This window comes from Geospiza fortis, unplaced genomic scaffold, assembly GCF_000277835.1.
Source record: "Geospiza fortis unplaced genomic scaffold, GeoFor_1.0 scaffold130, whole genome shotgun sequence".
NCBI classification, from domain to species: domain Eukaryota; kingdom Metazoa; phylum Chordata; class Aves; order Passeriformes; family Thraupidae; genus Geospiza; species Geospiza fortis.
The window spans coordinates 12,331,559-12,348,312 of NW_005054300.1; the positions used below are offsets into that span (position 1 = coordinate 12,331,559).

A 16,754-nucleotide genomic window follows, 5' to 3' on the forward strand; every position below is an offset into this window, starting at 1 on the left:
CTTCCCACTCTGATGGCTGGTCTAAGTTTCCTCATCAGACCTGGGATTTCCCATTTCTGAAGCATGTGAACAAGAGTCCCGGACATTTTTACAGTACTTCCCTTGCTTGTGGAAATTTTTACCATTTATTTTTCACCCTGAAGGTGGAGCCCTGCTTTCTGTAGATGTTCCTTCTACCATTTAGAGGACTGCACGTGTGCAAAAGGAGAGGTGCTCTGCAGGCACAGCAGGGCTGCTCCTGATCTAAGCCCTGCAATGTCAGCTCCAGTCAGTGTTGTGCAGCAGCATTGTGTGTGGGCTGTTTGCTGCTCTGCAGCAGCCCTGCCACTGCAGGAGGCAAAGGAAGAATGATTTCATCCTTGCTGCAGTCTCTTCCCTGTGCCCCATGCCTGGCAAGGAAGAAGAGTATTTGCTCCTGAGCAAGAATCCCAGATCCCCACAACTGATCAGCCAGACCAGAAGGAAATCCACTTAGACAGGCTTGCTTGGAAAAGACACCACCTGTTGGGACACTGGCATAAAAGTGTGGGATAATCATTTTCCACCTGCTCTGTGGTCAGTAAAGCCCCAGGGGGGAACACTGTATCCTCTGTCTTTGTGTGCAGGGAAAGCAGGTGGTGAACAAGATTCAATAATAAAACCAGACTTGTCTGCCCTAATGAAAGAATGGACATGCCTTGAATCACTGTTGAAGTGACAGAAGAGAGAGGAGAGGAGAGGAGAGGAGAGGAGAGGAGAGGAGAGCTGCAAGGCAGTACTGAGGGATGATGTTAGTTCAAGAGATGATGGAAGCTGCTCAGTCCTCTCAGGATCTCACTTCTGATCATTTTATCACAAAGCATTCATTCAACATGAACCTGTTAATGTCAGGGTAACCTGCAGTGAGGGACAGGGAGCTTAGTTAAGAAGTTTACTAGTTTTCCTGAGGGCTGCATTCTCCCAAAACCTTTCTAGTCTACACAATTGTGGTGTCATCATTCCATACTGCATCAGTGTAACCACAGCAGAAAGAGCTTCCCTTTCCCACCCCATGCTGAAAATGAAGTGATGATTTGCAAAGCAGTTATCCTTCCAGGAAGCTCTCAAAGTTTGCAGCCATTCCATAGCACATGCTGCTGCTTTGGGACTTCAGCAAGGGGAATTCTGTGGTTTGAGATCACTTCATGTGGATGCACAGTCCGTTCCTCTCCTTTACACCCAGAACTAGAAACGGGAAAAGCAACACTGAAATGGCTAATTATTTGTACTCGCATTTGCAAAGTGAAGGCTCTTTGCAAAACTTTCCTTACAGAATAACTCCACCTTGCTGAACCAAGACTGAGGTAGTGTCCAGGTTTTTGTGTAGATTTAGTGTTCTCCAGGGCAGTCACAGATTTGCCCTCAAAGACCTGCTCTCCATTGTAGAAACAAACGACAGTCCCTGAAGGTCTGCCCACTTCATTTACAAATCTGCAGCCTGTGTCTCTAGGGGTTGTTGACAATGGAGAAAATAAGGGAAGTTGCTACAGACAACCTTACTAAAAGCTCTACCTTACCTGGTGGTATTTTGCTTCTAAATTTACAAGGAGAAAGAGCAGCACCACAGAGTCTTAGTCAAGTGCAGAATATGTAAACTCTGGCCTGAGTGACTCACAGGAGGATTTCTAGCATCAGGAGTTACCAGATAGGGAGCAATACCATTCAAAGTGATGTCTGCACAGCTCTTTCTGACAGCAGACTACCGTGGAAATGCCAACTCTAAACTCTGGGCTAGCAAATACTGTCAGAGAAAATGTAACAAAAGATGGTCTTTAACTCCACCAGCCTGTAGTCCTAGCTCAGCATTAGGATTCATGTACAACTTCCCTAGAAAGTTGCTCTGAACTGTCCTGTGCTCTGAAGGAGCTGGCAAATAGGGTCCTCTGGGACCTGCTTCTTACCTCCCTCTTTTCTTCTTCCTACCATTCTCCTCATCAAAGGCTAAAGCACACAACTAATTACACCAGTCCTCCCAACAGAAAAATGGTCATGCTATTCAAGCTACAATCTTCCACAACAGTTTAAGAAAAAACAGGAAGAGAAATCTCCCTAAGATGACTTGTAGAAGGTAAAGAGCAAGAATGAAATCAGAATAGGCAAAAGAATGAGGTAAGGAGAGTAGACTAAAAAAAGTAGAGGAAAGGAAAGAAGAAAGGAAGAAGAGAAGAGAAGAGAAGAGAAGAGAAGAGAAGAGAAGAGAAGAGAAGAGAAGAGAAGAGAAGAGAAGAGAAGAGAAGAGAAGAGAAGAGAAGAGAAGAGAAGAAAGAAAAAAAAGAAAAGAAAAGAAAAGAAAAGAAAAGAAAAGAAAAGAAAAGAAAAGAAAAGAAAAGAAAAGAAAAGAAAAGAAAAGAAAAAGAAAAAGAGAAAAAAGATTTGTACCTGCATAAGGCTGATCCAAGCTTGAGAAAGTAGAGTCCAGACCTGGAGAACTGGGCATGTCACAAAGCCCGTTTAATTCACAACTCCCCATAAACAGAAAGAGAGGCAATGAGAGACGAGCAAAGCAAAGCTCTTCTGGAGCAGAACCAAAACTCTGAGATGTCCAAGCTCTTTGCTATCAGTCCACAGGCCTTTTAAAGCCTCTCTTTTGTCTCGTAGGCTTTGCTGCTGAAAGCCATGAGGTCACTTTGTCTATTTTTGTCCTCATAGCTTCATCACTGAGCAGTGTGATGGACATTGTCACCTGGCACTTAAACTTATTCTTTCCCCCTCCCTGTACTCCCTGTAAGGAGAAACTCCTATTTTTTATTTTAAAATAACAAAATATACTCTATATTATCACAGCTTCTATGGTGTAAGCTTCAGGTTAGAAAGGTGCAGGCTTCAAGTTAGTGTTACCAATGCCTCAATGTCCAGCATTTCTGTGCCAAAGAGCCCTTCAGAGAGATAAAACTAACACAGTGTGCATGTCCAACATGGAGAGGCAGAAGAAACCTGCACAGGAGAAAAATAAGTTCCCTTGCTTGAAACTCTCAGAGAGCACTCAGCTCCAGGTAAAGAGGAAGAAAAGAGAGCAGGGGCTTTCCTGTGTATATCAATTTTCTTCCATGTCTGAGGAGAACCTGTCCACAATTCAGATTTCTGTTGTGTACACAACTGAGGAACATTTAACAGAGGAGCATTGGGATTCTGGATGTCTGCAGTCAAGCTGTTTAGCTGAATTAAAACAGCAGAGGCTGCTACCTACACTGAAAGCATGGTTGTGCCCAGGGAGGGTGACAGAGTGTTTGGAAACCAGGGAGTGGTGTTTTGGCAGCACCATTCAGAGCTCCAGCACAGGAGACTGAGAGGTGTTGAAAGATGACATGATGATAGTGAGGACTGTGGTGGATGGAAAGGAAGGGAATAGATGGTGCTGGGAAGTCTGTAGATCTCTGCAGTTGTGGTCTGCTCAGCATCTCTTCACACTTCATCTAGGTCCTGTCTTACCACTCCTTTCTGTACTCCAGCAATAGCTCCTGTGAGACAATCCCAGAGCCGTGCCCAAGGGACACCCTCCCATGACTCTCCCTCCCAGCAGCCCCAGCCTTAGCAATTCTGTAGCCTTGGCAGACAATCTCCAGTGTTAGAGAGACTGGGAAAATGAAGGTCTGACCATACATGCTGAAATCCAGCAGCCATCACTGCACACCAAGACAACTCCCACAAGGCAACACTGCTGTAGAGAGACCTGTCATGTGTCGTACAGAGGCTCTTAGAGCAAGAGCCATGAAAGTGGTTCAGTCTCCTCTTTGATGAATATTTACATATATAGGGATATATGTATATATATATGTGTCTTTGGGGAAACCTTTTAATATTGATACATATCACTGAAATGAAAATACAGCTCAGTCTCTTGTAAGAACATTCATATGGAATAGATAAAAGAGTAAAAGGAAGGGTTATAAAACTCTTATAAATTCTGTTGGTGTAGTGAATAATTTCTATAGAAAACCTTTTGTTAACTTCTGAAGCACTTATGTCATGTACACACTGAATTCTGTTGGAAAAAATCCACAAAAAGGAAAAATTTCTATTAAGCAAAACCTATGGAAGCTTTCCTCTTAAGTTTCACTGAAATTATTTTTGTTACCTAATTACAGTAAAGAGAAGTATAAAAAGTACAAATCTTTCCAAGATCAGACCTTATTAAAAGAAAGCATTTTAATGCCCAGGCAAGCTACTGAACAAGCAGGCTTACATGAGGTCAGATACTGTTCATGTTCTCTAGGAAACAAAAACCAGTAAATTTTATTATGAAGACCGAATTCTAGAAAAGCCATTACTATAGAAAATAAGGTACTCTGCTGCTTCTAGAGATAAAGAGCCTGTTCCTCTGTGATGAAATACTACTTGTCAATTGCTTTTTTCATATGGGGTCACCTCGAATTTTGTTCTTCCAGCTATTTATGTTAGACAAAGTCATTTTTCCATGGCTAATGTTGCAAATATCTCAGTAAGTCATTAGAGGCTACAGACATCTCATACTTTACATACCTGAAGTCCTTTCAAAATAAGATTTGGATGGGTTATATTGACCTTCTAAGTATTTCCCTTGAAAGTTTCAACCTTTCAAGCTTTGATCAGTATTTAAATTGCAAACAGTTAAGCAGAGGAGTATATATTTTCCCTCAAAGTAAAGCTAAAACTCTTGGGATAGGAAATATTTGTCATTCTTGGATATTTTCACACTTCCATCATATAACCTGTGCATAATATAAAACACAGATATGGCTTCAGCTCCAATTTAGGATGCTACAGACAAATGCTACAGTCCTACTCAAGTCTGCAACACTTTAGCATGTATCTGAAGTTAAATAGTTAAAATACTTGTCAAACCAGTGTTTCTTCTTAAATGGCTAGTGATTTTAAATGTGCCAGTGAGACACTGCCCCACTGCAAAATACTGGTTTTGGAAAAACAGAAAGAAACAGGCTTTTCTGAAGGTAAGTTAACAGCCCAGGGAAAGGTAAGTTAACAGCCCATTCATTTTGTAGATCTTTGAGCATTTTTAGCCATACTGCTATTGGAGAGCTCTGTTAGGCGGAGAGGATTTAGAGACATCACTGTACATGGCTGCAATATCTTAGTCTCATGGTATCCTGCTGGAGACTTGAATAGCCTTTTCATTCAAAAAATCTCTCAGCTCGGTGACAGTTTGCCCTTCTTTCTGAGCTGGATGGAAAAGTAAGTGCAAAAGTGCAAAGGGTAGCACACATGGCCAGTTTTTCTGTGCTGACAGCTCACACCTGGGCCCTGGATATTCCCTACATAGCCCTCTCCCAAAGGAGAACTTTCTTTTGCCAGGACAGCACCTGCTTAATGCACTAGTGAATCTGTCTTTTGCAGTTTTAGCCCAATTTCCTTTGAGAGGTTTATGCAGTCAATGCTGCACGTCTTTTGATCTTATCCATTTCATGCTGATAGTGTTTGAGTCCATTTGCTAATTTTAAGAGTCTGAAGTCACAAAGACACAATGCTCCTACAAGTTTACATGGAAATAGGAGGCTCAGCAGAGGAGAGACCCCACCATAGGAAGCAAGAAGCCTGAGTGCAGTCTTAATTTGGCATCAAAAACTGAAGAACACACACACACACACAAAAGCTTTCTCATTTTGAATGTGAGAGACAGACATCAGACAGATTTGCATTTACTAGACATGAGAGAATGAGTTCTCAAATACAAAACATAAATTAAAAGAATGCCAGGATCTGCTAAGTCTACTGCTTACAAAATTGATGTCTGACAGCAGGATACCACTGATTGATCACATCTTTTGTCTTTCAGTCTATCCAACATCTACTCCAGTAATACTGACAAGTATATGCTCACCATCTCACTATGTGGACTTGATTAATCCACTTGCCATATAGTCTCATTAACCAGTTGATTTTAGTCATTTTCTGCAACTATTCAAGCTCCTGCCACATTAAAAATTCTAGCCTTTCATGAGACAACTGTATATCTTCCATGTGTTATGTCATCTGCCAATTAATACACAGCAATCTCCACTGAATCCCCGTGACACCCATTGAAAATGGTATTATTGCCATTTCCTGTTACTGCTTGCTAGGTACAACACCCAAGGGAAACAAGCCACATTTACAAAGCTTCATTAGCAGGGATTAGCATCTGAAAAAAGCAGATAGGAAGACAATAGTGGTGTACCTGGGAACACTTTTGAGCTCCTCAGTCCAGGTAACCCCCCTCCCTCCCCTGTGTCCCCCACACACCTGGGTTTCTGTGGGAAGAAAAACCAGAGAGAAGCTGCAAGGTGTCTCAGCTAGGTTCCAGATCTGAATAACAGCAGTTTGGGGGCTGTGGTGTGCCCCACAGTACATGCTGCTTGTTCCGTCTAGGTGCAGCCAGAAGATAAGATCCACTGACAGAAGAGAAGAGGGTTGGGATTTTTTATCATCTGTCTCCTTGCCAGTCATATAAGTCATTGAGTTGGAGAGGACCTTTGATTGACATTAGTGTTTAAAGCTCTGTGGGTGAAAATATAGAGGTAGTCCTGTTGGATTCAGAAGGCCAGTGAAACACTACTACCAACTTAGCCAGTTAGCTCATCTGACATCATGAGCCATTAATAGTGATGTTTTCTGTTCTATTCTTAGCCAATTGTGTGGTCACCTTATGGTAGTCCTATCTCATCCATATTTCTCTCATTGGAAAAGTCATGTGGAACTGTATCAAGTATCTTATAGAAGCCAGTATATACTGTGTTCATGTTATTCCTTCAGCCATGAAGTCCTATCTTACTGAGCAGGTCAAAGACTCTTTCTACTTTTTGTTAGTCCATGTTGATTTTACTTTTCATTTTGTTTTCTGCAAAAATGCACCAAAAAATCACTTCATGCACCTAATTGAAGCTAAATAATTGTTTTTTTTCTTATTGTCACAGCCTATGTCGGCTAGAAGGGTATATTCTTCTCATTATTCCAAAGTACTTGGCAAGGACTGAGGACCATTCTGATACAAGTTTCGTTAACTCCTTACATTTGACCTCTACAGAGAAACTGACTGAGCCTTGTCCTTTCAGTATAGTCAGTGTATCAAGATAAGCTGAATCTACTTGCCCCCGTTTCTGCTCCTGTTTCTTTCTGCAAAGAGTGAGATTCTTAGTTCATGTAAGTGGTAAATACTGATGACAGTAAAGCTTTACACATTTCCCAGCAAACTGATGTCCCATCCTATGATGGGTTTAAGTGAAACTGAAGAACAATTAGCCAGGTATTGGTGAGGTTGACAGTTTTCTCCTTCCTAACTATAATTTTCTCTCACTTCTCTTGAGTAATGCCTGTTGTTTAATCACTCCTTGTCAAAGTCCTTTTATGCCTCACCCTTTTATGCCTCTCCCTCATCCATCAATATCACTTTGTCTCAAAAACATTTCAGTGTTATCCCTGAGCAGACTTGTCCCTATCTTGTCAGAAACCTTGTCCCATATCACTTTCAGAACTGATGGAAACAACTGGATGGGGAAAGGATTCCTGTTGTCTGTTTTGCATTACAAATTCTTTCAACTAATATGTCAAAACCCTGGAATCTAAAACTACCAGCTTGATTAAGACAGTCTGTGGGGTTATATGTATAGCTGTTTCAGTGTGATTATTGCTCTAATCATCTTTGTGATCTGAGCTATTGGCAAAATTTTGATTTAATGCCATTGTTCCCCATCAGCCTCACACATCCTAAGTCAGAGTAGAAGTGCATGTGCAAGGCCAGGCTATGTTAACACATGAGACAACACAGTCTGAAAAATCACTAACTGGGGCTCTGCAAGGACCATGGAAATGTCAGCTTGGAAGCAAACTCTGACACTGCTTCACGAGCAGCAGGATGATGAATGACCTCTGATCATGTCTGAGGAACTGTGACCCAGAGTCAGAGTCCCTGTGCTGACAATAATAACATAGAAGTAATGTCTGAGTAACTGATTGTTTAAAAAAAGGTGCTTCAAATGATATCTCATACAGTAGAAGTACCAGGACAAATGAGAGTATACACCTTTTCATTTCAGGGATCACATAGTTTTCCTCCATACATCTTCAAATGTTAAAGATCTTTCCCCTCGCAGAGAATATTATCTGCAGCTAGATTTATCTTGAGCTAACACATGTTCAGCTAAATTTGTGTCTCTGTCAGGCTCTGGGGCAGCAGGATTGCAGTGAGGTGCAAAGGTAGAGCACAGCAGAGCTCTATCAGCTTTACTTCCAGGGTTGCAACCCACAACATCCTCACTGAAATGCTGGACAAGAGTGATGCCTGAGGGAATGGTCCTGGAGGTCTCCAGTAAGAATACCTGAGGAAGATGGCAAATTACTTGTGACAATTATGGGATGACTCAAGAAAGAATGAAAAAGTCATCCACCCTAGCTAAGACAGACAACAGTAGTTTATAATCTGGGTTCTGCCCCATTAATATATCAGCCTGAAAATAGTACCTCTGCTTTCCACAGAAGGACATAAACTGAAGGAATAAGAACAAATGTCATACTCAAGCCTAAAGGTGGAGAAATGGAGAACGAGTGCTCTAGATGCCTGGTGTTTATCTCTCTGTAGTCTTTAATAAATGCCTTCCAAGTGGCAGAGAATTCACACATGAATGACAGTTATTAAGTGGGGTTTCTTAAACAAACACATACAACTAGACTGCTACTGCAGTGTATGGAAACGGATTTCCCAAGAGGAAGCAACTTCCAGTTTCATGCATGCTGAAATGAGATCAGTCTCTCCATCTGTGGTTCAACCATGGAAGCTGTTGTCCTTGTTTCCTGAATAGCTGGCTGCTCATTGAGTGGCAAGGGCCAAGGGTGATTCAGCATGGCTTCATTCTGCTAGGAACAGACTTCTGTAAGATCAATAGTTCAGGAATTAATTTTAATCTCCTGGTCTAAGCAGAATACTTTTCTATTTTACTTTAAGGCATGTAGGATGTAGTAGTAGTAGGCTACTATCCTAAACCTATTGGTCTCCTAGACTGCAGTGAATAACAAAACCAGTGAGTTAGTCTAACAGTCACATAACTGTGATCATTAGAGTTACAACTGTCAGAGCTGAAAGCCAAATAGAAAATGTGGTGCAATAACTTCAAACTGCCATTCAGACACTTCATCTTGTTCACAGCCCCTGTGGCCTATACCAGTTGTAACAGGTTGAGAGATGGCTCGCTGCACTCACCCTCTCTGCAGAGAAATGTGACTGCAGTCACTCTTAGAAGAGGTAATCTCCATGACCTGCCAATGAATAGGCCACTTATTTATAAGCAACCTATCTTTTCAAGTGATGCTGCTGTACATCCGCTTTAAACAAGAAGGATTTCCTTTTCTGATATAGAATGTAGTAACTTTGATGACTCTGCACAGGCAGCCAGGCCCATATAAAGCAGAAGAGGAAATTTCCCCACCCAGTTTTCCCTCCCTTCCTCTACCATACATGGAGAGGCTCTTGAATCCTAGGAACTAAAAATAGTTCAGCAGATAAGTTTAAATTAAGATATTTTGAAGCACTTCTTTCACTGACACAGTGTGATAGCAAGTTAGGAATAGACTGCTGTCCTGGTATGTCTGTCCTATTTCCAGTTGTGGAAAAGGCTGAGCCTTTTGTCCTGTGAGATGATTTACAATGGGGCTGAAAATACAGTGCACCCCAGAGACCACAAGCGGCTGAGAAGAAACAACCCTGGCTACAGATGGATCTCAAGCCTCCAAAGGTGGGGTGCGAAGAGAAGGACACTGCAGAGCCTGTGAGAAACCAAAAAAACCTCACCTGCAATTACTTGTGACAACTATAATCTGATTCTCCCTGCCACAAGCTCCCACTTTCCCCCTGAAACTGATGTAGATTTTTTAATTTGTATTTTCTGTCTAGAGATAGGAAGTAAAGAACAAAGCTACAGAAAACCCAAGAGCTGACAGCAGTAGCAGTGTTACTGAGATCCTTGCAGGGCAACAGAGCAGTGAAGAATGTCAGTTGCTACTCTTGGTGATATGCAAAAGAATTATAATGTATCTCTGTTCTTTTTCTGGGATTTCAGTTATTTATATAGGGGTTTGATGTTTCTAAATACTCATCTAGAAATAATGTACCCTCAATTCTGTTTGCTTGAGGTGCAGGGAGAAGTGGGAAAAGGAGACGGTTTCTGGAGCTTAAAAATGACAGTGAAAAGTTAGAAAGAATTAAAACAAAGGACAAGAGAAATACCCCCAAATTGAAGTACACCTCAGAGCAGACATGAGAAAGTAGTACATTCTAGGAAGAAAGAATAAGGAACCACCTGGGCGTCAGTCCTAACAAAACAGTTTTTCACATTCTTATGGTGCAGTGGTGGGAGCTGAAGAAGGCTGTGGCAAGGCAAGGAGGGTGTATTAGCAGATGCACTGGGAATGTATTTAAATATGATTCAAAAGGCAGCCATCTGCATAGGTATTCGCAATGGCTCTTAAATGTTTCCTGCCTATATATCGATACTTAGGCTCTCACAACTGATAGTCCAAGTCACTTCCTGGAGCTAACTCAGGTTTTAAAACCCTGCCTGACTTTTAAACAATTATTTCACATTCCTGTTTAGCAAAACCCAGGAGTGTCTGTGTCCCAGAGTAGGGACACAGTGTCCCTACTGTGCTGTGGATATTGCTAAGGAAAGACAGAGGAACTTTAAATGCTGCTGTCTCCATGGGAGCCTAGGACAGCTGTAGGAGCTGGAGCAATGATAGCCCAGACATCCTTACCAAGGCTACACCTTTCTGGCAAGAGATGCTCTACCATGTCCTCCCATGCCAGTCCAAGCAGCCTCCCATGGAGCCAGTGCAGCTCAGCAATCCCCCATCCTCCAGCTGTGTTTATACCTGTATTTATTCCAGGTATAGGTGTTCTTTGGCTCTGCTTACCACATAATGAACACCTTCCATCCCTCCTCCTTACTTGCTTGCTTCCCTCACAGTCACTGGCTGCTGAACTGGACTTCTGGTTTAATGGCTGCTGTGCTCCAGCATGATCAGTAGAATTTTGCCTTCTCATTTACTGGTAAGATCCCTAACACAAGAAAACATCCTGTGAGTTACCATCCCTGGCAGAGTAACTCCTACAGAAGGACACCCCTGGCCAAACATAAACCAAAAAGAGGGTGAAGGAGTGATAGGAGAATAAAATATTACCTCAGTCTGCAGTGCTTCTGGGAACCCTAACTCCAGCTGGCAATACTGTTGCATCATCTCCTGCCATGGGATATTATCTTGCCATCAGAAATGCTCTGAATTAAATACATAGTTTTTCTGGGATCCCTCTGTACTGATGCAGTCCATGGAAATAAGTATTGATGTAAAGTGATTGCTCTTGTACTGCTAGGACTATCGGGTGGCAGGGAGCAGCTGAACATGCCTTTCTCAACATTCACCTCATGCTTAGACATCATTCACAGGGGGAAAAATAGCTTCATCTTTAGGGAGGCTGAAATTGCTGATTTCTTTCCTGTCCTAAGGAAAACAAGAGCTAAAGACTAGGAAGAAGTAGAACAAGGCATCAGGTCAGGTGCAGTGCCCAGCAGAGCAAGACATAAGGGACCCAACTGAACCTCCCCTCATAACACTGGAAAGAGCAGTAGGACAGTGCCCTGTCTGAAGGAAGCACCTAGGTTTGAAAGTTACTTCTACAGGAGTCCTTAGGCAGAACAGATAAAAGAATATTTAGCCCAAAGATAAAATAGAGGTTTAATAATTGCCTTGCAGTATTATCTGTCCTGGGTAAAATGTCTAGCATTTGAAGCAGAGGATCAGAAGTTAGAATCCACATGTTTTCTTTCTGATTCAGTCTAGTAACTTTTCTGTGTCTCTGTTTTCCATTCTGCCACTTTTTTAATGTCACTTTTTAAAAACTTTATTTCCAGGTTCACAGAAATGTAATGAGTTATAGTACACTGAGGTACATATATGAAGATAAATTTATGCTTACCTTATTTTTAATACAACTAGATAGATCACAACTGTGAAATCAGATAACACTTTGTTCTGCCCTCATATTTGTGCTTGAAATACTCTATGTGTAGCAGAAATCAGGAAAGATATTCACAATCAAGGTCACTTCAGGTCCATCACCCATATACTACACTACATTTTTCAGTATTTTATTCCACATGGAAAGGTCCTGACTATCAGGGATGGCACTACAAGGAACTGTTTCAAGAGCTAATTTACTGACTCCTGCCTGTCCTTGCTGGCAACCCTGCACTGCCAACACCTAAAAAATTATAAATTCTACCTGAACTCATCAGCTGCTGCCAGCCAGACATGAGCATCCTTGCTGGAGCAAGTGCCTACAGGGAGAGCTGATGTAGAAGAGTCCCTCCCTGAGCTGGACAGGGTGAGAGAAATAAATCAGTTTCTGACAAGACTCTTTTGCAGCTCTGCTGTCTACAAATTATCTTTCATCATCCTTAATTGTGTAATACTGTAGGCCTCTGTGTCCATGGAGAGCTGAAGTGAACAGAAGGCTCCTTGGGAGCCTCTTGAAATGAGTGTTCTGTGCTTAACACACAGGCAGCTAAGGAGCAAACTGAGTTGCCATAAGATCTCTGGAAAGCCAGGGAAATTTAACCTCCAAGTTATTTCCTGACACCATCATGTCACCTGAGTCTTTTCAGCCCAAAGTGTTGAAGAAACTGATGGCATCCATCCTTTTTCAGCACATAGAGGTACTAGAGCACATCTGGTTGAACGGCTCCCAGATCCCTGCCCCCAGACTCTTTACCTTATCTATTTCTTAGGATGCCTTGGGTGAGGAATACCCCAGGGCCAAAGCTGCAGCAGGAAGCCCTGGTCTCTGCAGGGCTGATTTGACTCCTATGTAAGCTAGAGGAGCTAACCCACCTGGCGTTTGCAGGAATCAGGAGCATCCAGCACAAGGAAAAGGAATGGGTGAATGGCAGTTTAGGGGACTTACTGGCCTGCTTGGCTTTCTCTGTATAAGTGGTGGTTAGGTCTTCATCAATCGGGTGTTCCACCGGCCCCACCATGGGGATGAGGTGGCGTTCCGCTCGGATCGCCTTGGTGGAGTGGGGCAGGAGCATCGCCTCTGGAGAAGGCTCCCGCCCCTCTGCTGACGGTGTACGCAGCTGTCCCTCGCTGTCTGAGAACGGCGTGTCCGTGCGACTACCAGGCAGGCAGACAATCTCCCTCTTGGCCACCCCGCTGGAGCTGGCCGGCTCTGCTCCCCCCTGCGCCGCAGCCTCGGGCATGCTCTCGTAGCCGCTCTGCTCAGACAGGGACACCTCGTCCTGAGGCGCGTCCGCCCTGCCCGTGGTGCTGTCCGGCGGGGAGCGCGGGCTCTTCCTGCGAGCGCGGCGCTGCTTCTCCTGCGCCACGTTGTCAGCGTCGCTGTCTGTCTCGCCATAGTAGGCCTCGCTGTCCGGTGGGGACGTGAGGCTCTCCAGGTTCCTCTGTGACCTCCATGGCTGCGAGGGCTGAGTGGTGGCTGGGGCTCCTGCTGCTTCAGAGCTGAGTAACCGTGCTGAGGGGCTGGGCACGGATGGTGGAGAGAGCACTCGCTGCCCCGGAGAAGGGGAGCGCTGGAGCCACGGGCCAGTCTGGTCCCCACCAACTATCCTGTGGGGAGAAGGAAAAGTAGTGAGTGAGGTTTGGTTTGTGCAGCTGAACTGGAAGGAAACCCTGGAGTGAGAGAGGGCTATGGACTGGGACATACAGGTGTTATAGGACAGTGTTACAGGTGTTTTTTGGATGGTACAGATACCTGAAGTGTAGATGCCAAGGACAGACTTATCCCTGACATCAGCTATGTGCTCTCATTCTCATTTTCCACCTCACGGCTCTATGGAAACCAGGTGTTAAACATTCAAAAATCAGAGTGCCCTAAAACCATAAAAAATCTACTAAGCTTAATCAGCTCCCCAGGCATTTCTCCTGGAGAGCTGAATTCCTGCATAGCAAGCATTCCCCAGGACAGTGAGACCTACCCTTCAGCCTGCAGCTTGTCAGCAGAGAGCGGCTGGTGCTCAGCTATCACACTGCACTCCAGCTGCTCCTGCAGCTGAGACTGTGTCAGATCTGCAGATCCTGGCACCCCCAAACTGCTTTAGTTCAGACTGGGCTCTCAAGAAGTCAGTGCTATTTGTTTGCTCTGACCTCTATGTGGGAGTAAATAGCAAATACATAGGATATAAAGGCCCAAGCACTTTTTGGGGATAGGACTATGGTATCTGGTAGGAGGAAACCACTCTAATATTTAGCCTGCTCACTGTGGGGCTGCTTCACAAGCTATCAGTACCTGGGTTTTGACAACCATATGCAGTCATGCTGGCCAGCCCAATCCATGGTGGCATTTGCCTTTGGTTTAGACATAGCAATTTCAAGCCTCTAAGACATCTGGAGGGATGGCTGGAGTAGGTGCCAGACAGACTGAGGCAGTTAACCCTGCTGCTGGCTTCCAAGGGGAAGGAGAATTGGCTGAGCTGACGGAAAAAGAGCCCATTCTATCTTCCCTCTCCTCAAGAGTGAGTCTGGATTTCCACAGCAGTTTGACTCCAGCCTACACAGATGGAGCTGGGAATTCGTTCCTTCTCTTGTCAGACTCACCAGGGCTTATAAGAGCTCTAAAGTAGTCCTAAGTATTTGCCTTCTGAACATGCATACCATGAAGCCAGGTAGACAGCATTGCCTCTGTAAAGCTGTGCAACTCATGACTTGGATCCCAATTCTAAACTGTGAAAAATTTTTATTTATGTCAAATGCAAACTTTTGTGGAAGCTAAGGGTGGGAGAATTTCTCTGGCAGTTTATTTTTTTAATACTATTTGCCATTATGAAATCTCACTGGGGAGCAACGTCAACATTCCAGAAGCAAAACAGAAGAGTCCCTCCTCTTCATTAAACACTTGATCAGGTAACTGAGAAGCATAACTGCTTGTAAGCCAGTTTATCATGTTCTGTACTGTCAGGTCAATGTCTCTCCCTTCCTCTTTTTCTGAAATACACACACCCCAGAGTCATCCAGCTACCTCTCCTTTCTGAACAGGAATAATTGGTGTTTTCTCTGGGAATGTAAAGATGAAGTAGGAATAGACATGTGATCAAGAAAGCAACATTTGATGATTTCTCCACTACTCCAAATGAAGCCATCTGATATCATTATTTCCAAACAATTCAGTGTTGGCTCCATCCAGAGGGATGCAAGAAGCCTGCCTTTGTCACTTTGTTAGTTCAAAGTGTGCTGATCTTGACCGATTAAAATTTGCCCAGGCACCTGTTTGCTGCAGATAGGCTCCAATGGGGTGAGGTAAGGCCCTGGCAAGGGACCAGGAGCTATTCTGGACACCTTGTATAGAACTTACCCATCCCACTTACTCGCAGTTAGGGCATAAAATGAGCACATCAGAAGGCACCGGCGCTTTTTCTGAAACCAAGGGGAAGATCCTCCATGCTCAGGCTTTCCTTCTCTGAGCACTGCCCACCTCTGCTCCTGCTTTACAGATGACAGCAACCAGCGTGGCTGTCCCTTCCCACTGCTCACGGTGCTCTCTCTGTCTTTTCAGGGCTGTAGAAGATCACATCTCCCAGTCCCCTTCACCAGGGCCTGATTTTCTGAGGGTGACTTCTGTTTAGGCAGTAGTGTGGACTAGCTAGGACCTCACACAGCTTTGCTGCCTTCACCTTTATAGGATTACTCATTTATAGCTTGGGCTGCATCCAGCATGCACTGATGCACTGGGTTAACTTAGCACAGGGAGGACAAGGAGCATTTTTTGTCTATAAATTTGAGCCTGATCTCCAGTATTCCACTGAACTAGAGACTGGCACAGATATTTCTTTCCATGAAGAAGGGACCTAGCCACACATCTCTCATCTTTGTGGGAGTCAGTATGCAGACTGTTGGACTACAACAGCCCACTGTAAGACAGGGCAAAACATTGACATGTCAACATGTTAGCCAGGTTAGGACATGGGTAAGTCCTCCTAGTACACCTTGCAGTATGGTGAAACCAAAGGCTTCCTGCCTGCCTTGTTTCTGCTGGATGTGGACAGCTGGTGTACTGGATGAAACCACCCTACTGCCTGCACTGTCACAGCACTGGCACTTGGGAGCAGGTTACCTTTTCACACGGATGTTGAGCATGCCATCGGAGGAATCGATGATCTGCATGGCATTAGCATGGGACAGGCCAGCACATGACTTCCCATTGATAGATACTAGAACATCATTTTCCCACAGGCCTCCACGGCATGCTTTGCTTCTCTTTCGAATCTGAAAAAGCAGGAGAGAGGATAAGGATGAAGGGAAGAACAGCAGCTATTTAGTGCAGTTGCTGGCTCTTCTATTGCTCCATTTCTCAGAGAATAAAATAAGCCCTAAGACTTACTGTGCTGACAGAGGGGAGTTGGATGAGCCCTGGTTATGCCTTTTGGTCTCTGTATCCCTGTTAATTCTAAGAATCACTCTGCAGAGCCTGACCTGATCACCAACCAAGTTCAAGTTCATTAGTGCAGATGAAAGACTCAAGAATATCTACATGCTCCTCTTGTTCCTACATGCTCTTCTCCTCTTGTTCCTTGTCTCCTAAGTTGGTTAGGGAGTCTGTGTTTCAGAGAAGGAACAGACTATGCCTGCAAATGTCCATGTGTCCTTCTGCATGCCTCTACTGTACTTCCTTGGTATGATCCCTGACTCATGCAGAGCCTCTGCAAGTACCATCCTCAGGGAAGCTGACACTGGAGAGAGGTGGCAGTTCTGAGGCATATTCTGGA

At 43.9% G+C, this 16,754-nt stretch overlaps 1 protein-coding gene across 1 annotated transcript in view; it reads right to left on the bottom strand.

Moving 5' to 3' along the window:
- SYNPO2L (synaptopodin 2 like) overlaps positions 1–16,754 on the bottom strand; it is a 34,546-nt gene that overhangs the window by 6,939 nt on the left and 10,853 nt on the right. Inside the window, exons 2-3 of the mRNA XM_005417229.2 lie at positions 16,103–16,254; positions 12,941–13,602 (exon numbers count right to left, since the gene is read on the bottom strand). Of these exons, the coding sequence (XP_005417286.1) occupies positions 12,941–13,602; positions 16,103–16,254 (814 nt within the window). The remainder of the gene's footprint in view (positions 1–12,940; positions 13,603–16,102; positions 16,255–16,754) is intronic.